Source organism: Zingiber officinale, chromosome 8B, assembly GCF_018446385.1.
Source record: "Zingiber officinale cultivar Zhangliang chromosome 8B, Zo_v1.1, whole genome shotgun sequence".
Classification (NCBI taxonomy): domain Eukaryota; kingdom Viridiplantae; phylum Streptophyta; class Magnoliopsida; order Zingiberales; family Zingiberaceae; genus Zingiber; species Zingiber officinale.
Genome location: NC_056001.1, coordinates 30,157,930 through 30,183,840, shown reverse-complemented (window position 1 = coordinate 30,183,840; position 25,911 = coordinate 30,157,930). Strand labels below are relative to the sequence as shown.

Below are 25,911 nucleotides of genomic sequence, written 5' to 3'. Positions count from 1 at the left end.
GGACGAGTGCTGAGTGATTGTACTCGAGGCGAAATCTTATGGTCTTAGGTTTCACTGTAGCATCACTGTTGTGACACTGTAGCAGTACAATAGTGACACTGTAGCAGTCGACTGGTACACTGTAGCAGTCCACTGGTAGTCGACCGTTGGATAACGGTCAGTTTCACTTAAAGGACCAGTCGACTGGTGCATACACCAGTCGTCTAGTAGCGAGAAAGCAGCTTAGTATTTTCCTCTCGAACTCTATTTAATATAATTCGGGTGCTTGGGCATGATTGACGAAATAGACTTGGTTAAATCCTATTAGAGCCTCCCAAGCCTTCGTGTGTTCGGTGTGCTTGTATTCAAGTGTTTGTGGCGAGGTTTCTCCACCGACAAGGAGCTTGAGATAGCCGGAGGTTTTCCAGGGAGTCATCCACCGACGGATCGGGATTGTCCACCTTACGGATAGCCGTGGAGTAGGAGCTTTATCTCCGAGCCACGTTAAATCAACGTGTTAGGTTTGCTTTCTTTTGTTAGTATTTGTTTTTGTATTTCCGCTGTGAACTAACATTATAGGAAGCAATCGATTTGGGTGAGACGCTATTCACCCCCCCTCTAGTGGACGTCAAGGTCCTAACAAAATGATGGTATGGCGAAGGATGATCCGATCAACTTTCGTCAAACCATGCAAGATTCAAATTCTCAAAAGTGGATTAAGGCAATGAATGAGGAGTATAAGTCAATGCAAGACAATAATATTTGGGAACTTGTCCTATTACCTGAAGGTGTGAAACCCATTTGTTGTAAGTGGATTTTTAAAATCAAACGGGATTCAAATGGTAATGTGGAAAGGTATAAAGCACGTCTTCTAGCTAAAGGCTATACTCAGAAATATGAGATTGACTTTAAAGAGACATTTTCTCCAGTTTCAACGAAGGACTCTTTAAGGACAATCATGACACTTGTTGCACACTTTGATATGGAACTCCATCAAATGGATGTCAAGACAGCTTTTCTTAATGGAGACATTGAGGAAATAATCTATATGGTGCAACCAGAATACTTTGTATTGAGAGATCCAAAGAGTATGGTTTGCAAACTTAAGAAGTCCATCTATGGGTTAAAACAAACATCTCGTCAATGGTACCACAAATTTCATCAAATAATAATCTCATTTGGTTTTGAGGTAAATGTGGTAGATGATTGTGTATATCATAAGTTCAGTGAGAGTAAGCATATATTCCTGGTTCTATATGTTGATGACATTTTGCTTGCCACAAACGATATAAGTATGTTAAATGATACCAAGAGATTTCTATCTAGATATTTTGAAATGAAAGATCTTGGTAACACATCTTTGGTATTAGGAATCCAAATACATCGAGATCGTTCTCGAGGTATTCTTGGATTATCGCAAAAGAACTATATCGATAAGGTGCTTAAAAGATTTGGCATGCGAGATTGCAAACCAGGTAATACCCCAGTCGCTAACAAGTTTAGTCTTAAACAATGCCCTAAAGGAAGTCTTATTTATGCTTCAGCTATAGGAAGTCTTATGTATGCTCAAGTTTGTACGTGTCTAGATATTGCGTACATTGTTGGAGTATTGGGCAAATATTTAAGCAACACAGGAATTGATCTTTGGAAAGCAACAAAGAGGGTAATGAGATATTTAAAGAGAACAATTGATTACATGCTCACATATCAGAGGTCAGATACCCTTGAGATTATGAGATATTCTGACTCTGATTTTGCAGGATGCCAAGATAGCATGAGATCCACTTCAGACTATGTTTTTCTATTGGTCGGCAGAGCTATCTCTTGGAGAAGTGCCAAACAGGCATTGACATCTTCTTCCAGTATGGCAACAGAGTTTATAGCATGTTATGAGGTATCCAATCATGGAATATGGTTGAAAAATTTTGTCACTAGGTTGTGTATTTTGGGAAGGGTTGAAAGACCACTAAAGTTATTTTGTGACAATCGATCAGCTGTATTGTATTCTAACAACAATAGAAGCTCGACAAAATTGAAGCACATAGATATCAAGTTCCTTGTTGCTAAAGAAAGAGTACAAAGTGGACAAATTTCAATAGAACACATAGGCACAAACTCCATGATAGCAAATCCTTTTACAAAAGGTTTACCACCCAATGTCTTCTATGAGCATACCACTCATATGGGTGTTATTCAATTTGGTGAAATCTAAATCTAATGGGAGTTTGTACTATACATGTTTTCTATATATGTTTGGTTATGTTGATGAAACATATGTATTTGGAGATTACCTGATTAGATATAAAGTTCAATGTTTACTTCATTACACTTTGTATAACTTAAGTTAAAGTTTTGATCTCACTTTGGTTAAAGAGGGTCAGTTGAAAATTGACATGAATAGATCATCTTGCATGTAATTTTCATGCCACATATTCATAATTGATCCATGTCATTTGATTATATTGATGTACGTGACCATTGATGGTTTTATTGTGAAAGATACAATGAAGACTATATTGATCCTATGTCTATATAATTAATGGACGAGATTGTTAAGGAAACCCTACAACTATGATGACAAAAGTTATGAGCTCATTAAGGTTAACATTTATAAGTTTACACGTATGGTCCAGTGGGAAATTGTTAGAATTTTGGGACATAATTGTAATTATAAATGTCTAATGTCATCAATTAAATAAGTCATAATTTAATGTGATCAAGTTTATGATTAAGGAATATGACTTATTTAATTGATCATAAACTTGATCACATTAAATTATGATTAATGTGGATACCATGTGTAATTTCCAAGTTGTTGAAGGGCCAAATTAGAAATAGGCAAACTTATATTTCTATAAATAAGGGTTATGATCCTAGTTTGCATATGATGTTTTTGTTTTATTTTCACATTGACAAAACTCTCTGGATACTGAGGAAAATCTGTAAATTGAAGATCTTGCTCAAAATTGATTACATACTATGGATTCTGGTACGCTTCCGTAATTTTATCTATTCCGTTTATAATTTTTTAAGAATTGAATAGAATGTATAAGTTTTGTGTTGAGATTTCTCAAACTAATTTTTCTATTTTTATGAGGGTTAGATTGTCGAAGAAGACTTCCTAATGCCTTTAGAGTTTATTGATTGTATTTACAATGCGATAAGAAATGATAATGCATCATATATATTGTGAGATATAAAATGAGTTGTGTGATCGTATGGATGGATGTCATTGTTGATACTAGCCCATAGCCCTTATTGGTGATAGGGACCGTGACTCACCTCAATTATTGGTGATAGAGTTTGATTCCTTGTGACAAAAGATGAATACGTTCCCCCCAGTGCTCCCGTTAATCTGTCCCAGAGTCAACACGGATAAGGTAAATCACGGGCGGCTACTAGCCTTTGGAATAATAACTAGTACATAAGGGAGGTATTTACCTCGACTTTACCAAAATTCAAACCCCAGACCTCATTGTGATAACATTTTATGTGTTAGTCACTAGATCCATCCGAGGAAATTTGATATAGCCTGATTCCTGCTGCTTATTGTGATAGGATAGCATATATCGATCATGAGATTTGATGGATGCACAACTTGTTTGAGTAGCCATGCATAATCAATAAACCTTTTGTTTGAGTTACGGTAATTAATCGCATTACAATGCCCCTTCAAGTTTGCTCCAATGTACTATCCTTCCGAGACCACCTAATGCCTTTGCAAGGGGATAAGCAAAGACAACATACCATATTGTGAGATATAAACAAGCGAGTTGTGCTATCGTACGGTGGGATTTTCATCGTCAATACTAGCCAAAGCACTTATTGGTGATAGGGTCCGCAGCTCATCTCAAATATTGTTGATAGAGCTTGATTCCTGCTTACCCGGATAGGATAGCCGATACCGATTGATAAGATTTAATTTGATGGATCCACAACTTGTTGGAGTAGCCATGATCAAATGAACCTTTTGTTTAAGTAAAGGTAGTCAAATTACAATACCCTTCGAGCTTGTTCCAATGTACTATCCTTCCGAGTCCACCTTGTTGCATACCCTAGCTCACTACATTTTTAAAGATTTAAAGACTATTCTTGTCCAAAAGGACTGATATTTTATTGTCTCCCAAATCTTCCTCTAATCCAAATCTTAAAGATAGTAAATAGAGAATAATTTTTGCGATTTAAGCACGTCTATACGTTTCAACTTCTTGAAATTTAAGATTTCAAATAATAGTAAATAAAAAAAACTGTTAAAACCAGCATAATTTTTCTAGCAAAAATTAAAAGGGGCCCAAGTCATATAAATCATAGAAAGGTATTTTTAAAAAATAAAAAATAAAAGGGCACCCTATTAGATATTTTATTTATTGTTACAATCGTTACTGAGTAGTTGTTATAACATTATTCCTTATATTATTATAACGCGTAGAAACTACTCGATGATTGTTATAATAAGAAAAACAAATTATTTCATCAAAATCTTAAATTATAAAATTTAAACATTGTTATATCAAACTACTCTTTGCCAACTTAATTAAAGTTATTTATACTTCATAAAAATATTTAAAATTGATTAAAATCACTTAAAAATAATTATGATAATTATCCAGTTAATATTACAATACTAAAACAATATTATATTAAGTGTTACATATTATAATAATTATCTAATAAATTTTTCATGTTGTAGTAGCTAATAGTAGTTATCATAATAGTATTGAAAATAAAGATATTTTCGTGATAAAATATTTAATTGTACACCTATTAATTTTTTTTTTTTAAAAAAAACATAGACACCCTCACGATGATTTGTTTAATTTGGGTTCTTTTGATTTTTGTCCATTTTTTTAAATGTTTTAATAAACCGTATAAATTCCCAATTATAATAATATACTTGGTTATAAAACTAATAAAACAATAAGAATATGACTAGATTTCCGTTAAAATCCAAAGTTTGTCGAGTAAATTGCAAGATGTTCAAAATATTGCCGTATGCACGTGCACGTCACGTGCCACAGAGTTGGGGGCAGAATGAATTGAGGACAAAGAGTCGTCGTGGCCGGTGGAGATCTGAAAGCAAAAGCGAAAGCTTTTGATTCATGGCCGCCCAGAAGCTGACACACTCCTCCCTCGCCTCCTCCTTTCTCCCCGCTGAATCCGATCTCCAAAAGCGAAAGGTCGGATTAAAAATGGCGCGGCGAATCTCCCGCCCCCTCAAAAAGGCGAAGGTGAGAACGCTATGCGGTCATTAAAGATCAAAAGTTGCTCCTTGGGCGTCAAGGAAACCACAGCTTTTGCAGAACTAGAGATTCCACTAAGCATCTTTCTATATAGCTTCAGGAGCTCCTCATCCTACTTCCATGGCCTCCGTGGCGAGGAAGCTGGTGGTGGAGGTGGTGGAAGCTCACGATTTGCTGCCCAAGGATGGGACTGGGTCTTCGAGTCCCTATGTGGTTGTTGATTTCGATGGGCAGCGGAAGAAGACGCAGACGGTGCTCCGGGATCTGAATCCGGCGTGGAATGAGGCCTTGGAGTTCGCGCTAATTGGGCCCGTCGACGACGCCGGGGAGCCAATCGAGGTTGAGGTCTACCACGATCGGCGCGCCGGGCCGAGTAGCCGGAATAATTTCCTCGGGCGGGTGAAGATCGACCCAACGAAGGTGGTGAGGAAGGGGGAGGAGGCTGCCGTCGGCTTTCCGCTGCAGAAGAAGAACTTCTTCGGTTGGGTTCGAGGTGAGATTGACCTGAAAGTGTATTATGTCGACGAACCGGTTCCCGAACCCGCACCTCCGGTGCCGCCAGAGAATCCGGTGGAGACGGGTGCTAATGAGGCGGAAGAGCCGCCGGTGGCTGCTGCAGAGAAAGTGCTCGACGAAAAGCCCGAACCTGAAAAATCGCCGGAAGCTGCAGCTGCTGACGCCGAAAAGCCAGCTGAACCCGTTCGTTCGCCGGAACCAGCGGCGGAGAATGTTTCGGAGACGGTCGAAGCCAATCCGACGCCACCGCCACCGAAGCTCAGTGCGGAAGAAGCCGCAGCTCCGGCGGCGGGAGCGGAGAAAGAGGCCGCCCCGATGTGGGCTCCGCGCCCGAAGCAAATGGCTCCACCGGTGGTGCGGTCCCCGGAGGTCGCGGAGCGCTCCAAGTACGACCTGGTGGACAAGATGCAGTACCTCTTCGTACGGGTCGTTCGAAGCCGAGCCCTTCCCGCCGACGCGAAGCCGCACGTCCGGGTGGCTGCCTACGGCCGCCAAGTCAGCACGAGGACGGCCTTGCGGTCGGTCTTCTTCGAATGGAATCAGACCTTCGCATTCATCCGCGACGCATCGGCGGCCGCCGCCGACCCCTCTGCCCTGGAGATCTCCGTGTGGGATCTACCGCCGGACTCCGACACCCACGACGAGGAGGATGATCACTTTCTCGGCGGAGTGCGCTTCGACGTTTCGGAGATCCCGCTGCGCGACCCACCGGATAGCCCACTGGCCCTGCAGTGGTACCGCCTCGAGGGTTTTTCTGGTCGATCCGGCGATCTCATGGTCGCCACCTGGATCGGCACCCAGGCAGATGAGTCGTTTCCCGACGCGTGGAAGGCCGACGCGCCCACCCACGTCGGTTCCCGCTCCAAGGTCTACCACTCCCCCAAGCTCTGGTACCTCCGCGCCACCGTTATTGAGGCGCACGACGCCCTGGCGCCGTCGAACAGAGACTACGCCGTCGCCGTTAAGGCCGCGCTCGGTTTCCAAGTGTTGAAGACGCGAAACGCCGTGAGCCGTAACGGTGCACTGCCGACGTGGAACGAGGACCTCCTCTTCGTGACCGCCGAGCCGTTTGGCGACGAACATAAGCTGGTTCTCTCCCTCGAGCTCCGCCACGGGAAGGACGCCATCGCGCTGGGGTCTGCCTCCATCCCCCTTTCCTCCGTCGAACGCCGTGTGGACGACAGGAAAGTGGCATCCCGATGGCTTCACCTCCTGCCGGAGGCCGACGAGGCTCCGGCGAAAATGGGCCATAAGCCTGGCTTCGGCGGCCGCCTGCACGTGCGCTTGTGTCTCGACGGCGGCTACCACGTATTCGAGGAGGCGCAACACTGTCAGAGCGATTTCCGGCCGTCTGCACGGCAGCTATGGCAGCCTCCGGTAGGCGTCATCGAGCTTGGGATCATCGGTTGCAGGGGCCTCCTTCCTGTGCGCGCCATCGACGGCAAGGGAACCACCGACCCGTACGCCGTCGCCAAGTACGGGCCCAAATGGGCTCGAACCCGCACCGTCTCTGACAGCTTCGACCCGGCCTGGAACGAGCAGTACACGTGGCCCATCTACGAACCATCCACGGTTCTCACGATTGCCGTCTTCGACGAATCTGAAGACGCCACGTCGCGGTCAATGGGGAAGGTTCGGATTCGTATCTCCAATCTGGAGACCAATCGGATCTATCGCGGAACCTACCCGCTACTGCAGCTTCTTCCTTCCGGCGTCAAGCGAATGGGGGAGATCGAGCTCGCGGTGCGCTTCTCCCACGCAGGCTCCAACCTTGATCTGCTCCACGTTTACGTCAGGCCCATTCTTCCGGCGATGCATCATCTCCGCCCCATACCGGCTGAGCAGCTGGAGTTCCTCCGCCTAGCGGCTGCGAGGATCGTCGCGACGCACTTGGGGCGGTCTGAGCCATCTCTGCGGCGAGAGGTAGTGCTGTGGATGCTGGACGCGGCTGGGAATCCGCGCGGGTACAGCATGCGACGGGTTCGCGCCAATTGGTACCGGATCATGGTGGCGCTCTCGTGGGTCTCCGACGTGGCCAGGTGGGCAGAGGACATGCGGGCGTGGCGGAACCCGACGGCCACTGTGCTGGCGCATGGGGTGCTGGTGCTGCTAGTCTGGTACCCGGAGCTGGCCGCCCCGTCGATCATGGGACACGTGGCAGTCGTCGGGGTGTGGAGGCGCCGGAGACGACTAAGAGAGCTGACGCCGCACCTGTGCCTGAGGGCGTCGCAGGCGGAGGTGGTGGAGCGGGAGGAACTGGACGAAGAGTTTGACCCAGTGCCGAGCCTGCGGGGATCGGATGTTGTTCGCGCCCGGTACGACAAGATGCGCTCGGTGGCGGCCAGGTTTCAGGCGATGCTGGGGGACGTGGCAGCGCAGGCTGAGCGGGTTCAGGCGCTGGTGACTTGGAGAGACCCACGGGCGACGGGGATGTTCGTGGTGCTGTGCTTCGTGGTGGCAGTGACGCTCTATGTGGTGCCGGCGAGAATGACCGCAGTGGCGGCGGGATTCTACTACTTGAGACACCCAATGTTCAGGGACCGTTTGCCGTCGGCCGCTGCCAACTTCTTCCGGCGGCTTCCTTCGCTAGGTGAAAGAATTTTGTGAAGAAAAAATGATCTTGTTGGAAGTAGGGATTTCAATTTCCTCCAAAGCGAGATGGGTATTTCCTATAGGGAGGATATGAAGTAAATTGTTAGGCACGATTAAATAATCAAGTATTTGAATATAATTATTTTTGGATTTCAATGCTGATGAGTGATGTTCATATTCTATCCGACGCCGAACTGTCAGATAGGTCAATTTGTGATGGGTCGGTCAATTGACGAGGTAGGATAGGTCGTCATTTTGATAGGTTGAACAATTTCTAATTCAATCTGTCTCAACTTAATTCAACATGGATTGTGGATTCCAACCTAAGGATCCACCCAAAATAAAATAAAATTTTTAAGTATGGAAAATTCTGATCCTCTTGCCACTATCTGTTTTCTTTCATTCTTTGCTTTGATTAAAATCAGCTCACGTGAGCAGCGTGTCTTCCGAACTTTGCGACGGTCAATAAAAATGAAACGATCATATTATTTTTGAGTGGATTTGAAAATTTTGAAGTGATAGTCACAGTCAAGCAAACTGTTTTTTTAAGGGAATCACGTTAAAGTTCACATTTCTACCCAAGTCTTCTTTATTGAGTTATCCAGGTTTCTTTGGTGTGAGAATCAAAGGCATGGTTGTTAATGAGTGCATTGATGAAAATCCACGTACTCAACGTGAGTTCCACCCTTTATTGTGACAAAGCTGACCTGTTTAAACAACACACAAGAGGAAAAATCAATTGAAGTATAGTAGCTTACACCGGGCGGATTATAACGAATCAAACCCATAAATTTATTACAATTTCTATTTTAATTTTAAGTTTTGAGAAATTATTCATCAATCCGCAGGGCGACTCAAATCTATCATGGGCCGATCTACGTGGGTCATCGGCCTAGGCATGTCAATCTATTTGGATCCGTATGTACTTAAATTATTTGATAGGACAGATAAACCTAACATGCCTTCTAATTGAAAGGCAAGACTCTTGAAATAACCATGGATTTTTGGACTTTCCTTTTGTTTCTAAAATGTCTTCTGTTGTTTATTATTTTTTTAAAATAACTTTTAAAATTTTAATTAATCTTAAAACATCTCTTAAGATTTATATTTCAATGTTAGTCTATTAAATTATTTGAATTGCTCAACTTTTTTTAATTTAATTAAAAGTTTTAAACTAGTGATTGATAAGTGGATAAAACCTAAACTACAATTATATCAAACAATCTTAAAATAAGCGAAGGGTAACAAGCATTACATTTGACACCATCACTAATTTCTCCTCCTCACCAATATATGTCTAGATGCTTATAGCTCACATTTGAATCCCTTACCTTTTGCTTCAACTGTGAGTTTTTCCAATTCGTTGCTATGACAATCCTTATCATCTTATTAGATTAAAAAAATGAAACAGTCTATCTTAATGGTCCTTCTAAAATAGCTTCACACTCTATAAAAGAGAATAAATTACGGAAAACATTTGCCTATACAGCGAAATCCTTATCACTTTTTGAACCTAGTTCTCAAGGTCTCCATCCTAAAAGAGAAGGCCATCGAAGTCGTTTTGCTCATTAGATAACTCCCTTCCATCGCTATTACGCGGAGTTCTAATGGAAAGGATCATCTCTTCTCCATCCTTTTCATGTCTCTCCTTCCAATTTATGATCAATGCGATATCCATTAGCATGTTAACTTATTAAAGGGAACATATCAAAAGTGTTTAAATGATTTTGAAACTTCGGAGGGGATTTTGGGAAAAAGACAGTTACTTCGGAGGCTGAAAATGGAAAGGAATTTGGAAAATTCCATAGAAGCGTGTCCTTCCAGCAACTCGCCGCCAAAGTCGCAATAAAAATGACGGTTTTTGTTCGTCCCTCCGATTTGACGGGAGCATCTCTTCGTCGTTCGATCCGCCGGTGTAATAAGCGGCGGAAATCGGAAGCTCGCTCACTGCTACTAGCAGGGGGCCGGCCGCAGATACGATGGAAGGGAAATTGGTGTTCGCCGTCAACGGGAAGCGCTTCGAGCTCGCCGAGGTCGATCCTTCCACTTCGTTGCTCGAGTTCTTGAGGACTCGGACTCGGTTCACGGGGCCCAAGCTTGGCTGCGGTGAAGGTAAATATTTTCTCACTATGCTGTTGTTGTTTTTGGGTTTCTGGAAGTGATATTCTGGTTTGGTTCCTAAAAGCTCGTCTTTTGCGATGGCTGGTCATTTTGATTCGCAAAGATGCTAATTTTCTGATTGGCCTTTGGACTTTTCTACTGGCGCTACTAAGTTTTGTAAATTCGAGTGAATATTTATTTATTTTCTTTTATGAGCGCCATTGATGTTTTGTTTCAACAAGTACTTTGGTCTGATACCTGCCCATGGCCATTAACCTATCTTCTGGAGCTTCGTTTATCTTATAATTTCTCTGCTTCTGTTATCGTTTGAGTAAATCATCTATTTGTTTGAGTCTGATCATGTGTTATATGTGCATTCAATACCATGAAAAGATGACTGCTGCGGTGCTTTATTTTTAACTCGTGTTAGATGCATTTTACTTAAGAACTCTTGGCTCCACATTTTACTTAGTATCTGGAAGGTGCCTCCTTTTTTCTGCTGAGAAAATTTTGAATTACTTGGAGTATCATGCCACCTAAAGACTTGGATTTTTCAGCTCTAGTTTAATGTACATCTGCAATCTCTTGGTTTAGGTGGATGTGGAGCATGTGTTGTACTTCTTTCAACTTATGATCCAGTTAGTGATCAAGTGAAGGACTTAAGTGTCAGTTCATGCCTTACTCTACTTTGCAGTGTACATTTATGTTCTATTACTACCACCGAGGGGCTTGGAAATAGTAGGGATGGCTTCCATCCAATTCATCAGAGGTTTACAGGATTTCATGCATCCCAGTGTGGCTTTTGCACTCCAGGCATGTGTATGTCACTTTTCTCAGCTCTTACCAATGCAGACAAGACTAATAGGCCTGAGCCTCCAAATGGGTTCTCAAAGATCACAAAACTTGAGGCCGAGAAGGCTATTGCCGGCAACCTTTGTCGGTGCACTGGTTATCGACCCATTGCAGATGTCTGCAGGAGCTTTGCAGCTGATGTTGATTTGGAAGATCTGGGTCTGAATACATTCTGGAAGAAAGGGGAAGATGCAATTGTCAGCAAGTTGCCTCGTCACAACCGAGGAAAAATCTTCACTTTTCCTCACTTCTTAAAATCTGTTGTCAAAACATCTTTAGATACTTTGATGAATGGTAAGAATACAAACTTTCTGGATTCTCAGTGGTACCGACCTACTAGCTTTGACGGATTGTATCAACTCCTGAATTCTAATGCATTCATTGGGAGCCGTACAAAATTGGTTGTCGGAAACACTGGATCTGGTGTTTACAAAGAGAACAACATATATGATAAATATATTGATCTCAAAGGGATACCAGAGCTCTCAGTGATCAAAAGGGATCACACAGGTATTTCATTTGGAGCAGCTGTAACAATTTCCAGGGCTATTGAAGTGCTAAAAGAAAATGTTGATAGTGTGCCTTCAGCTGAAAAAATGGTCTTTGATAAGATTGCTGATCATTTGGATAAGGTAGCTTCACCGTTTGTCAGAAATATGGCAAGTTTGGGAGGCAATCTGATCATGGCACAAAAATTTCAATTTGCATCAGATGTTACTACTATACTTCTAGCTGCTGGAACAACTGTTTGTGTTAGGACGGCTTCAGATAGGCGGATTCTTTCTCTGGAAGATTTTTTAGAGTGGCCTCCATTAGATGAGAAAACCATACTTGTGAGCATACTTATTCCTTCGATTTCCATGGTGGAGTTATCTTACGGAACTGAGCAGCACAGTGTGTCTTCACATAGAAGTAAATCCAATATCATATTTGAAACATACAGAGCAGCTCCACGCCCCCTAGGGAATGCTGTTTCGTACTTGAATTCTGCTTTTTTGGCTCATGTTTCTTCCGATAAGATTACTGGGAATACTGTTTTGCTATATCTACATTTGGCTTTTGGGGCTTATGGAAGTGAACATGCCATCAGAGCTAGGAAAGTTGAGAATTTTTTGGTGGGTAAAGTACTAGAAGTCTCAGTTTTACTGGAAGCTATTAAATTACTCAAAGAGACCATCATACCAAAGCAAGGCACTCCCCATTCAAGCTATAGATCAAGTTTGGCAGTTGCTTTTCTGTTCAAATTTCTTCAACCACTATCTAAAGACTTGGCTGTGCCTGAGAACAATTATCATAACAATGCTTCTGGTGTTGCTGTAATCACTGAACATCCTAATGAAAATTTCAACAGGAATTCCGATTTATCACATCATGAGGCATCAAACTCTGAACTATTTAACAGTTCCAGTGTTCTCTTGTCCTCAAATCAGATGATTCAGTATGGCAAGGAATATCAGCCGGTTGGTGTGCCTATCGAAAAAGTTGGAGCTGAAATTCAAACCTCTGGTATGTTTTACATCATTCTTTTTTTGTAGTTGGAATTTTTCATCATTTACATTTTTTTTGTTTATGTTATTTCTGTTAAATATTTTCAATCATTTTTTTGACTTTTAATTTGTTTTTCATAATATGGTTGTCTGGACTAGCATGCGACACTATAGAGAACATCCACCATAGTTTATTTTTGAGAGATAAATAGTTACGCTCTTGAGGAACAAACCAAAATCAGCGAAAGAGAATTACCAATACAGGAAGGATGAAGCCAACCAGTGAGATTGTACCAAGGTCAAAATGTCAAGTCCACTGAAAGTATTTCTAACAATCTCGTTGTTCTTAAGTTCCAACAAACAAAGTCCATCCCATATCTGATGGGAGAATTTCACTTAGAAGTGGGGTTGAAATTTGAAATTCAAGTCATTCGAGGGATCAAAAACTGTGTGGAATGTATTCTAGTGGTATTCTATTGGTGAGAGACTTCCAATCATACATGACAAAGAACTATTCACCATACAGCTGATGAGTATCCTCTGAGTCAGTGTTGCAAAACACAATTATTCGCTGACAAAAACCCTAAATCTGAGGGAAGCTGCATTTGAGAGATATTAATTGATCAATGTCCTGAGCAAAATTTTGATGAATAGGAGCTTCGTTGGTAACTGCACTAGATTTCCTATATGGTTGAGAATTATCTGGTAATTTCCTACAACAAAGATTTGTCAGCTTCATACTTGAACTTTGCCTGTTGAATTGTATGCTGGAGTTTGATAAGTTAGGAATAGGTCCTTTAAACTGAGGTGTCATTGTACTGGAGAAACTAATGAAAAAAGTTTACAATTAGAGGCTTGGGGGCGTCGCGGCAAAGTAGATATGAATATGAGGGAAGGCTAGCTGTAGAAGGTCATTTCAGTTCAAGGTTATTATCTTCAAAGATCAAACACAAATGGATACGTGTTCTTGTCTAGTTGTCTTAACTAAGATTGCTGATATAGTATGGTGTTCAAAATTTTTAGGGGTATGCTGATATTCCCGATGGTAGGAATATCATGAAATCATGTTCCTGACTTTTATAATTCCAAATAATTTTTAGTTACCAAATACAAGATTTAAATTTTCATACTTGGTGTGTAAGAAAACGAATTGCCCTTTATTTTTCACATCTCTATAATATGTTTCTTTTGTTTTGATATTGGATAGTTAGTTAACACTTCAAATTGCATCATTGTTTATCTGAAGGATCCATTTTTACCATATATTAAGCAGCTAATGGCCATTAGTTTTGCTCTTATGCCCAAACCAGGTGAAGCGATATATGTGGATGATATTCCTTCTCCAAAGGACTGTCTATATGGTGCATTTGTATACAGCACACATCCTTTAGCTTGTATAAAGGGTATTAAGTTCAACCCTACGTTGGCATCAGAGAAGATCATCACCTATATAAGTGTCAATGATATTCCAGCTGGTGGCAAAAATGTTGGATCTGGCACTATGTTTGGCACTGAACCTTTATTTGCTGACTCTCTGACTGAATGTGCTGGTCAACCTCTTGGCCTTGTGGTATTTCCATCCTTCCACCATTTTGACTTATGTTTTGTGTTCTTCATGTTTGAAATATATACATTCCTAGAAATTACATCTAATTTTCGGGGAGCTTTAGGTTGCAGAAACGCAGAGATATGCTAATATGGCTGCTAAACAGGCAAATGTGCAATATTCCACTGAAAATTTAGAACCTCCAATTCTAAGTGTTGAAGAGGCAGTCAGAAGATCAAGTTTCTTTGATATCCCTCCATTTTTATATCCTCAAAATGTTGGAAACCTATCTGGAGGAATGGCAGAAGCTGAGCACAAAATTCTATCAGCAGAGGTGATTTTATATTATCATGAATATTTTTTACTGGACCAACATAAATGCTGACTGTCATCTTCCTGTTGAGATTGTGAGTTTAATGCAGACTTATATTGAGTCTTTTGATTGAGTTTAATTTAAACAATTTATTTTACTATTTTGTGTATCAAACTACAACTCTTTGGAGTCTGGACCATGCATGTTGATCATCTACTGATTAAGGCATATCCTCAATTAGATGCATGATAAATTGGAGAAGATGCCTATTCATAATGCAGTTTGTAGGATAAAATAAAAATGATGACTTTTGACTATTGGGCTTTAACCTAAGCTCTAATGTTAAGGATCAGTATTCTTTGAAGGAAGGTGAATAGCCTACCAGGGACCTCTTAGCTAGATTGTAAAATTAAGGATATACTAAAGGATAAGCAATATTTTCTAATCCTTCAAGCTTATTCTTCTTTTCTTCACTTAAATGCCATTGTCATATGCAGGTTAAACTTGGTTCACAATACTATTTTTACATGGAAACACAAACATCTCTTGCCGTGCCAGACGAAGACAATTGTATTGTGGTTTATAGTTCAACTCAATGTCCTGAGACTGCACAGGGTTTGATTGCTAAATGTCTTGGAATTCCTGATCACAATGTTCGTGTTATAACTAGAAGAGTTGGAGGAGGTTTTGGCGGGAAAGCTGTACGGGCGATTCCTGTGAGCATATAAATAATTTATTTTTATCAATTATTTGAATCTCTTATGCATTGATTTGGTTACATTCAATAATGGTTAGCCACACATATTTGGAATGATTAGTGTGCATACACTATATTATGATGCCCTTCCCACTTAAAAAACACCAAGAAATAGGAATTTAGATTTCGATAAAAAGCTTGTTTGTACTGTCATTTTGTATGTTCTTGTTTGGTTAATGATTATCTATTAGATATCGCCTTGTTTGCAGAGGACACTTCTCTAATCCTTTATTGAATATGAAATATCATGATAAGTGTGAGCTGAAGAGAATAGCCAAACCCATGGTTATCTGTTTACCGGAACATGACCATATGCTTCAAAGCATGAATCTTAAAATAATTCAAACAATATATCTTGTTACTATAATTGGATGTTTCATTCATTTGATTATGACTCCCAAAACAACAAATCATTCGATGAATCCATAAACAAATTTCTGAACTGTGCTCTATGTAATTCATCTTTAAATACTCTAAAAAGTCATATTCTGATGTTTAGGTTGCAACAGCATGTGCTCTGGCTGCATATAAATTACAGCGTCCTGTTAGGATGTACCTTGATCGCCAAACAGACATGGTTATAACTGGAGGACGACATCCAATGAAAATAAATTATTCTGTTGGTTTCAAGTCCGACGGGAAGATTACAGCTTTGCATGTAGATCTACTAATTAATGCAGGCATAACAAAAGATGTTAGCCCATCTATCCCATATAATGTGGTAGGAGCTCTAAGGAAATACAACTGGGGTGCTCTCTCATTCGATATCAAAGTCTGTCGGACAAATCTTCCAAGTAAATCAGCTATGAGGGCTCCAGGAGAAGCACAGGGATCTTTTATTGCTGAAACAGTTATTGAACATGTAGCAGCATACCTCTCCATGGATGCCAATCTTGTGAGAAATAAGAATTTGCATACTTACGAAAGCATTAAGATGTTTTATGGAAGCAGTGCTGGAGAAAACCCTGAATATACATTACCTGCTATAGTTGATGAATTGATTTCATCAAGAAGCTATTTTGATCGCCTTGAAATGGTCCGGCACTTCAACTTTTGCAATAAATGGAGAAAACGTGGAATTTCCTGGGTACCCATTGTACACCAAGTTACACTAAGACCAACTCCAGGGAAAGTATCGATTCTAAATGACAGTTCGATTGTTGTTGAAGTTGGAGGAGTTGAGTTAGGACAGGGACTGTGGACAAAGGTGAAGCAGATTACGGCATTTGGACTTGGCCAACTATTCGAAGGTGGAAGCCAAAAGCTTTTGGACAGGGTACGGATTATTCAAGCTGATACTCTTAGTATGGTTCAGGGAGGCTGGACTGCTGGGAGCACTACATCTGAATCAAGTTGTGAAGCTGTTCGTCTCTCGTGCAGTATTCTAGCTGACAGACTGAAGTCTCTCAAGCAAAGTTTAGAAGAAAAAATCAGTTCCGTCTCATGGGAGACACTAATTTCCCAGGTGCACATCTAAATCCTATAAATAAATACAACAATTTCTCATTTTCCGTATTTTGTTTGTTCCATTGTTAGTTATCACATATCAGTTATCAGTAGCTAAAGTGATTTCTCTAATTCATTTATGAGGTATCTGAATCAGCCTGTTTTCTATCTTCATTTCATCGATGCAACAATTCTCTGTGTTGCTTCCTAACAACCACCCAATGAAACAAAATATATTGAAATGGAAGTAAGATGCTATTTTCTGGTCTAATTCGATAGTTTAAACCATCACAATTTCATTTTTTTCTTGCATGGTGAATCACCTTCTTTATTTTCAGGCAAATATGCAAGGTGTAAACCTGTCAGCAAGCACTTATTGGGTTCCTGGTACTGATTCTATGCAATATCTAAATTATGGAGCTGCTATAAGTGAGGTAATTGTATCGATCGTGGCACACAGTTAAAAAAATTAGTTGGTTTTCAAGACACTTTAGTATATTTCTTGGTTTGCAACTTCCAATTTGTGGTTCTATTGTAGGTAGAGGTTGATATTGCTACAGGAGCCACTACGATTATCCGTTCTGATCTGATATATGACTGTGGACAGAGCTTGAATCCAGCTGTGGATATGGGCCAGGTCTGGTCTGCTTGTTGTGTTCTTTTTCTTGTTTATCCCTTGTTGTTAATCTCTGAGCAAATTACAGAATGACAATTAGCGAAACTTTATAAGCGCCAAGATAAGAATCTTTGTAATTTGATGATTGGATTATCTTTGTTGTAAATCTTGGTTTTTTATAAAATGAAAGAAAACAAATTAAAGATGGTATGAAATCTGCAGACTACCAATAGATTCGTAGTTATACAAGTTGAAATGATTTAGAGTTGAAGGTAAAGATACGATAGAGGGAGAACCAAAATAAACTTAGTAACTGTACTAAAAGGATTAAGAGATAAGAATATTATTATCGATATAAGTTTCATGAAGTCTAATGAAGGAACAAGATTGATGTAACCAATCCAATTAGCCAGGAACAAGATTGATTTAGTTAATAAATCTCAAAACTAAACAAGCCGTGTGTAAAACTCTCTATTCCTAATGACATGATGTTAACTTCAAACTTTTCTCGATTAGTATGATAAAACATTAATCTTTGCCTCTCTTTTGGGCAGATTGAAGGTGCCTTTGTTCAAGGAATTGGTTTCTTTATGTATGAAGAAGTTGTGGAAAATTCAGATGGTTTGGTGGTCTCTGATGGTACTTGGACATACAAGATCCCCACCATCGACACAATCCCGAAGCACTTCAATGTTAAATTGTTGAGCAGCCGGCATCACCAAAAGCGCGTTCTCTCCTCCAAGGGTATGAATCCATATTTTGAATTATATCGCTTCAAAACTCTATTGATTTTGCTTTTATCTGAAAATTGTGATTGCTTTGCAACAAGACTTAAGAAACCATTCTGTGCCTGAAATGCAGTCGTCCATAGGAATGATTCTCTTGTGTCGATCATATCAAATGTGTTTCAATCGATAATATGCTTTAGCTCAGCTTGGTTATCTCCAAATAAAAGTCTATAACAATTAGAAAGTCAATTGAATTAAAATTTGATGAAACAAAACAAAATTATAAAAAATACAAAAAAAATCTCAACTCTGGCTAAAGGGTATCTCGATTAAAGGTTATAACTTTTCGAATACCAAAATGAGTCTCGTGCATAAGACAAGAGAATTAATTCTTGTAGCCTTCTAGTAAAATCTAACTCATAATTTTTAAGGTCCAAATTAAATAATTTTAGGATATTTGGTATGGCAACTGATTTCTCTACGTGATTATAAATATATCTTGATTAATTACAAAAGCTAAACTTGGACTAGCACAACTAAAATTGGATTATTATTTCTCCGTCTTTTGTGTTTCTTCTCTTTGCTAATGCTAATGTTTGTTTGGTACTTATTCTCCTAACTCTTCTTATTGGGTTTTTCTCTCATCCTGTGACTAGTATACTAAATTGAAGGATATGTCATGGACAAAGAATCATCAAATCTTGATTAGCATCGAATGGTACTGAACAAAAGGAGTGTCAAATGGTATTGAACGAAAAGGTTTTTCTTATAGAGACCATTAAAACTATCCCAACACCGATAATATAGAAACCACTAAAACTCTCCGAGCATGGATAATATAGTTACATTTACCTGTATTGTTACAGGATGGTATTAGTCTGCATGAATACAATATGGTGTTAGTCTACTATCTAAACTATATGTTTCGTCCATGTTAACTATTGATTCCGATACACTTGAAGTTGGAACTACGTTTTGCACATATTTCTAGGTTGCATGCCGTCCTTGCAGGAAGTTATATTGATTGTAAAAAGAAAATAAAAAAAATCTTGTTGATCAAAAGACACTCGTCCTGAACTTTCACCTAATGCAGTAAACTGAAAAAAATGGTAGTTTGAATGTTGATAAGGATATTGCAAACCATAAAAATCCAAATAATACATCTGAATTAATTCACAAATAGACCCACCCTGTGTATTTGTGTTTCTTTTCATATTGTTATATTCAACACTTTGGCGGCTGATGGGCATTGTTGTATTCCCTTCTCAACCTATAATTTAAGCTTCGTTCAATGAATATTTATTTGATGATTTGGCTTCTGCTTCAATTTAATGTTTAGTGATTATGAATAAGTTTATACTGGTACGACTCGTATTCATTCAGTTTATGCGTTACCATTATTATGTTTGTTGATAACTAGTTCTTGTTTGAAAAACATATATCTCGATACGCAGCAACACCCACTCTCTGCCTTGTCCAACTGAGGTTATTTTTCCGAACGATGAAAGCCAGTAAACAGCTGATAAATTTCTTATTGCAGCTTCTGGAGAACCACCTTTGCTTTTAGCAGTTTCAGTTCATTGTGCGACAAGAGAAGCTATAAGAGCCACTCGAACTGAGTTCTCTACCAACGACACTAAAAGTTCTGCATTGGCCTTTCAATTTGATGCTCCTGCCACCATGCCTGTGGTGAAGGAGCTATGTGGACTAAACAATGTGGAGAAATACTTGGAAACCTTCATAACTACTCGGCAACCTCCCAAGGATGCCTAACAAATTCTTGTTACACTTCTTGAAGCTAGTTTTCGGCATTCAGAATCTGATATACTACACCGAAATTATCGTGCTGCTTCACTTGGTAAATTTGGTGCCATGATTGGATATTATTTTGCAGAGCTGAGTTTACTCATTAACCTAAAGATGATAGGAAGGAAAGGCAAACCATAAAGGGTTTTGAAGAAGGATTCAAGCAGCAAAACTTCATAATCTTCAAGAACTCTTGATGAACAGCGTGTTGTTTTTACACATTTTCGTATTCTTCCTTTTTTTTCATCAATTTAAACATCAAAACTACTATTTGTAATTTAAATAAATAATTTGAACCTGTTCAACTTTTTCTACATGTCTGTAATTACTTGATATTAATGCTAAATAATTCTAAGCCATCAGAACAAATAATAAGTACTTATTGCTATCTTTATCCTTAGCTTTGTCTTGATAGATATAATTGATAGTGATTTTTTAAAAAAAAACAGGAGAAATGACTTTTGTTCATTTTAGGTAGAAGTTATTTTATCATAAAAGGGAAGAACAATATCGTTTTTTTTCTAGAAAAAGTAATGGGGTAACAATTGAAAGGATACTCTTGATAAATTTTTTTTTCTTGAAAAAAACTAAAAGAGCACTTTATTATATATTTATATCGAAAATATCCTTATCAATTATTTTGTAGGTGTATAATGTGTTAAAAAAAAATTAACTTCATCAAAAAAAAATCTTTACATTGAGCATATTTATTAATGTGGATATGGATTAAGGGCAAAGGAGGGGTATTTCAATTTTTCTACTATTTAGGATTCAAGGGAGGGGAGAAGGTACTGTTGTAAGGCGGAGGTTCGTTTTTTACTTCCGCCGTTAAGAGACTTGGCCAACTTCTTTCTCTCACACTCTGCTCTTAACCGGCGCCGATCGTCACTCCTTTCATTCTCCTCCTTGCGACACCACCACTGTATAGACTCGACGTCGCCCTCTTCCCCCGGCCTCTTTGTCCGACACCTCCTTGCTGATGACCCCGTAAGGGACTCCTTGCATCGCCTCTTCATGGCGATATTGCCGACCAGTACATCCTTTTCTTCTTCCTCTGTGTTCCACAGCTACCTCAATAGGCCACCGGGCCTCTCATGCCAACGCCCCCAGCGTTGGCACTGCCTCATGCTCACGCACAAGGATGGTTGGCGACGTCGACAGTGCCGCAGACAAAGGGACACACCCCCTCCACCTCTTCTCGATCGCCACGGCCAGCCTTCACCGCAAGTTAAGCAAGCGGCCGACCACACCTTCGCCTTCAAGCGTCATCATCTGCTCCACAACCACCGGCGAGCAGTCTCCGACCACCAGCATCGCTCCCAGCAAGCTGCCTTGCTGCCTTCGCCGGCTGTTGGACCACGCCTCTCGTCGCTAGCCTCCACCCTTTTCATCCTTTTCTTCCTCGAACGCACCATGCCACTACCACAACCAGTTACCACGCCAACCCTTCCGTCCGCCATTTGCCATCGCCGACACAGCACTGCCACAGTAGTCGTCTCCACTTGCCACCTCCGGTGGGCACAGTCGCCCTTAGTACTTACTGTTGTCGTAGGTCACCGATTAGATCGTGTTCCGCTTCGATAGTGTTCCGACCTTCGCGTCGATTTGGCTTGTGCACTGTGTGCCAACCTATGCGATGATCCAATTTGTGTGTCGTGCCTGGCCTGTGTGCCGTTATCTTGTTCTGACTTGTGTGTCGTGTTCCGGCCTGTGTGTCGATGTCACATCCTGGTCTATGTGCCGATATTATATCCCAGTCTGTGTGCCAATGCCATATCTTGGTCTACGTGTTTCTGCTAGGTCCCGGCCTGTGGGTCGTCTTCCGAATCTAGGTCACATTCAGCTCTACGCCACCAGACCCAGCTCCACATCCGACTCCCGTCCATCTACTATTTCAGGTCACGACAACTCAAGCAGCATCTCGACCAGCTCACCGATCCACCTGAGGGCGCCCCCTGCGCCAGGGTGCTCTTCATTCATATTCTATGCGTATTTCATTATTTTATGTCTTAGTCTGTTGCTTATATATTCGTTGAATCTGCTTCGAGTATCGGGGTACCAAGGATCGAGGCGACCTAATCGCTGATTGCAGGTAGTGTTAACCATAGGACTTTTGATGACTTGGTCAGCATAAAAGTCATCTCAGCATACCCCTCCCTCCGGGACGTCGCAATTCAGTCAATATTCCATCCACCTCACCCGGCGATCCCTCTGACTTAGATTCTGGACAGGATCAATTTGACGTCGTTTGTGGGAATCTTCTTCATCTGTTCTGGAACGTGAAGATGGATGACGTCGAGAGGTTCTTTACCATTTTCACAGTCTCGGAGGATCCTGACGAATATATTATCCTCTACCCTCACTCCATGGGTATTTGGGAGTCAAGGGATTGAGTTGGAGCTTCAGCTGGCTGACAAGTTAGTTTTTCTATTATATTTTTTCCTTGACTCCACGGGTATTCGGGAGTCAAGGGACCGAGACAAACCCTTAGCTGGTTGGCATGACTTCTCGATCAGGTACATTACGGGCTCTACTCCCTTTTTACAGTTATAGGATCTGCTATAGCTCCCTGATAAGAGAGTAAGATCCTAGTTCCTTGATCAAAGACTAGGGGCCCAACTCCCCGATCAGACATTAGGGGCATAGCTACCCGATCAAACACTAGGGACACAACTTCCCAATTAGTGACTCGCAGTACAGCTTCCCGATTAGGATCTAGGGGTCTCACTCTTTGATTACAGGCTAGAGGCCTTACTTTCCGATCAGGAACTAGGGGCCCAGCTCCCCGATCAAGTGTGTTATAAGCTGTATACCCTTCACCATGGGGCTCTTCATCCTCTTACTGATATAGGCTTTGCACCCTTCGCCGCAGGGCTCTGCATCCTCTTACTGTTATAGGCGATGCACTCTATTACTACTAAATGCTCTGCATCCTCTTACTGCTATAGGCTTTGCACCCTTCTCCATAGGGCTCTGCATCCTCTTACATCTACAGGTTCTGCTCCTTTCACCCACGGTGCTCTGCTTTCTTCTATTGCTACGGACTATGCTCCCTTATATTGCTATGGGCTTTATTCCCTTTGACGGTTAGGGCTCAGATTATTCTCTCCCTGACTCCACTAATATTTGGGAGTCAAGGGATTGACACTATTTCTCTCCCCGACTTCACAGGCATTTCAGAGTTAAGGGATCAAGTCAAATCCTCGACACCGCTTCATGACCAGGTATGATAAAGTCTCTGCTCTCTCATATTGCTACGGGCTCCGCTTCTATGGACTTCAGGGCTTCACCTCTCCCGTTCAGGGTTGAGCTATCGTCACTGGTCTCGGATCGGAGTATCTCCACTGGTCTTGGACTAGAATATTGCCATCGGTCTCAGACCGGAGTATCACCAACGATCTCTCGGTCGGGCTCTAGACTCTCGCCCTGCGCGAGTTATAAGCAAGCATACTCTCATGACCAACGATCTCCCAGTCGGGCTCTAGACTCTCACTCCAATGTGAGTTATAAGTGAGCATGCTCTCACAACCAACGACCTCCTGGTCGGTGTCTCATACTCTCACCCCAGTGCTAGTTATAAGTGAGCATGCTCTCACGACCAACGACCTCTCGGTCGGGATTCCAAACTCTCGCCTCAGCGCGAGTTATAAGAGAGCATACTCTCATGGCCAACGACCTCTCGGTCGGGATTCCAAACTCTTGCCCCAGTGTGAGTTATAAGTGAGCATACTCTTAGACAACAATCTCTCGGTCGGGAGTCCAAACTCTATCCCCAACACGAGTTAAAGTGAGCATGCCTCACAACCAATGACTTCTCAGTCGGGATTCCAAACTCTTGCCCCAGCACGAGTTATAAGCGAACATGCTCTCGCGACCAACAACTTCCCGGTCGGGCTCCAAACTCTCTCCCCCGCGCAAGTTATAAGCGAGCATGCTCTCGCGACCAACGACTTTCCGGTCGAGCTCCAGACTCTCGCCCCAACATGAGTTATAAGCAAGCATGCTCTCGCAACCAACGACCTACCGGTCGGGTTTTCCAGACTCTCGACCCAGTGCAAGTTATAAGAGAGCATGCTCTTGCGACCAACGACATCCCGGTCGGGCTTCAGACTCTTGCCCCAGCGTGAGTTATAAGTGAGTATGCTCTCGCGACTAATGACCTCCCGATCGGGCTTCAAACTCTCGCCCCAGCGCGAGTTATAAGTGAGCATGCTCTCACAACCAACGACTTCTTGGTCGGGATTCCAGACTCTTGCCCAAGCGCAAGTTATAAGCGAGCATACTCTAGCGACCAACGACCTCCCGGTCGGGCTCCAGACTCTTGCCCCAGCACGAGTTATAAGTGAGCATGCTCTCGCAACCAATGACCTGTCGATTGGGTTTTCCAGACTCTTGCTCTAGTGTGAGTTATAAGCTAGCATGCTCTCGCGACCAATGACCTGTCGGTCGAGTTTTCCAGATTCTCGCCCTTGTGTGAGTTATAAGCGAGTATACTCTCACGATTAACGACCTCCCGGTCAAGCTCCAGACTCTCGTTCCAACGCGAGTTATAAGTGAGCATGCTCTCGCGATCAACGACCTCCCGGTCGGGCTCCAGACTCTCGCTCCAACGCGAGTTATAAACGAGCATGCTCTCGCAACCAACGACCTCCCGGTCGGGCTCCAAACTCTCGTCCTAGCATGAGTTATAAGCGAGCATGCTCTCGCGACCAACGACCTCCCAATCGGGCTCTAGACTCTCGCCCCAGCGCGAGTTATAAGCGAGCGTGCTCTCGCGACCAACGACTTCCTGGTCAGGCTCCAGACTCTCGCCCCAGTACGAGTTATAAGTGAGCGTGTTCTCACGACCAACGACCTCTCGGTCGGGCTTTCCAGAATCTCGCCTCAGTGCGAGTTATAAGCAAGCATGTCCTCGCGACCAACGACCTCCCAGTCAAGCTCCAGACTCTCGCCCCAGTGCGAGTTATAAGCGAGCGTGCTCTCGCGACCAACGACCTCTCGGTCGGGCTTTCCAAACTCTCGTCCCAGTGCGAATTATAAGCGAGCATGGTCTCACAACCAACGACCTCTCGGTCAGGTTCCAGACTCTCGTCCCAGTGCGAGTTATAAGCGAGCGTGCTCTCGCGACCAACGACCTCTCAGTCGGGCTTTCCAGATTCTCGCCCCAGTACGAGTTATAAACGATCATGCTCTCATGACCAATGACCTCCCGGTCGGGCTCCGGACTCTCACCCGAGTGCGAGTTATAAGCGAGTATGCTCTCGCGACCAACGACCTCTCGGTCGGGCTCTCGCAGCCAACTACTAGCCAGTCGAGTGTACTCCCTAGTCAGGCACTCATCTCACTCACCGCTCTGCCCGGTACTCATCACACTCGCTTCACTCGCCGCTTTGCCCAACACTCACCATTCGTATTTCACTCACCGCTATTGCTCGGTCGGCACTCACCGCTCACTCGTTGTTATGTCTAGCACTCATCACACTCGCTTTACACGTCGCTCTTCCCAGCACTCACCATTTGTGTTTCACTCACCGCTATTGCTCAGTCGGCACTCACTGCTCATTCGCTGTTTTGCCCGACACTCATCACACTCGCCGCTCTGCTCGGTACTCACCATTCGCGTTTCTCTCATCGCTGTTGCTCGGTCGACACTCACTGCTCAATTGCTGCTCTGCCTGGCACTCATCTCACTCGTCGCATTGCCTGACACTCGCGTCTTACTTGCTGCTCGGCTCAAGGGCTCAGCTCCCATTCACCTTCGATTTCATAGGCTTTGCGTCCACTCCACTCACGGGATCTGCTCTGCTTACGGGATCCGCTTTCGCTCACGGGATCCGCTTCTGCTCACGGGATTCGCTTTTGTTTGCCATCAACCTCTTGGCTCGACCCTCTTGGCATTCTCCCTATTGCATAGTCGACAATTTTTGATCGCC

At 42.3% G+C, this 25,911-nt stretch overlaps 2 protein-coding genes across 5 annotated transcripts; both read left to right on the top strand.

Moving 5' to 3' along the window:
- Positions 1-5,016: 5,016 nt before the first annotated feature.
- On the top strand, positions 5,017-8,483 carry LOC122015823 (protein QUIRKY-like). Its single transcript, XM_042572879.1, has 2 exons — positions 5,017-5,207; positions 5,314-8,483. Exon 2 carries the CDS (start codon positions 5,340-5,342, stop codon positions 8,340-8,342), a length of 3,003 nt encoding a protein of 1,000 aa, XP_042428813.1. The 5' UTR covers positions 5,017-5,207; positions 5,314-5,339; the 3' UTR covers positions 8,343-8,483.
- Positions 8,484-10,174: 1,691 nt separating this feature from the next.
- LOC122014832 (indole-3-acetaldehyde oxidase-like) lies at positions 10,175-20,292 on the top strand. Of its 4 annotated transcripts, none has more exons than XM_042571271.1 (10): positions 10,183-10,439; positions 11,022-12,785; positions 14,077-14,336; positions 14,479-14,646; positions 15,123-15,341; positions 15,882-16,847; positions 17,167-17,262; positions 17,367-17,465; positions 17,999-18,188; positions 19,713-20,292. In XM_042571271.1, the coding sequence occupies exons 1-10, from the start codon at positions 10,307-10,309 to the stop codon at positions 19,943-19,945; spliced, it is 4,128 nt and encodes a 1,375-aa protein (XP_042427205.1). In that variant the 5' UTR covers positions 10,183-10,306; the 3' UTR covers positions 19,946-20,292. The 4 variants fall into 4 exon arrangements, 3 of the variants coding, with proteins under 3 accessions (XP_042427205.1, XP_042427204.1, XP_042427206.1); XM_042571270.1 differs by having other exon boundaries at positions 10,184-10,439; positions 14,437-14,646; XM_042571272.1 differs by having other exon boundaries at positions 10,313-10,439; positions 11,122-12,785; positions 14,437-14,646.
- Positions 20,293-25,911: the final 5,619 nt, after the last annotated feature.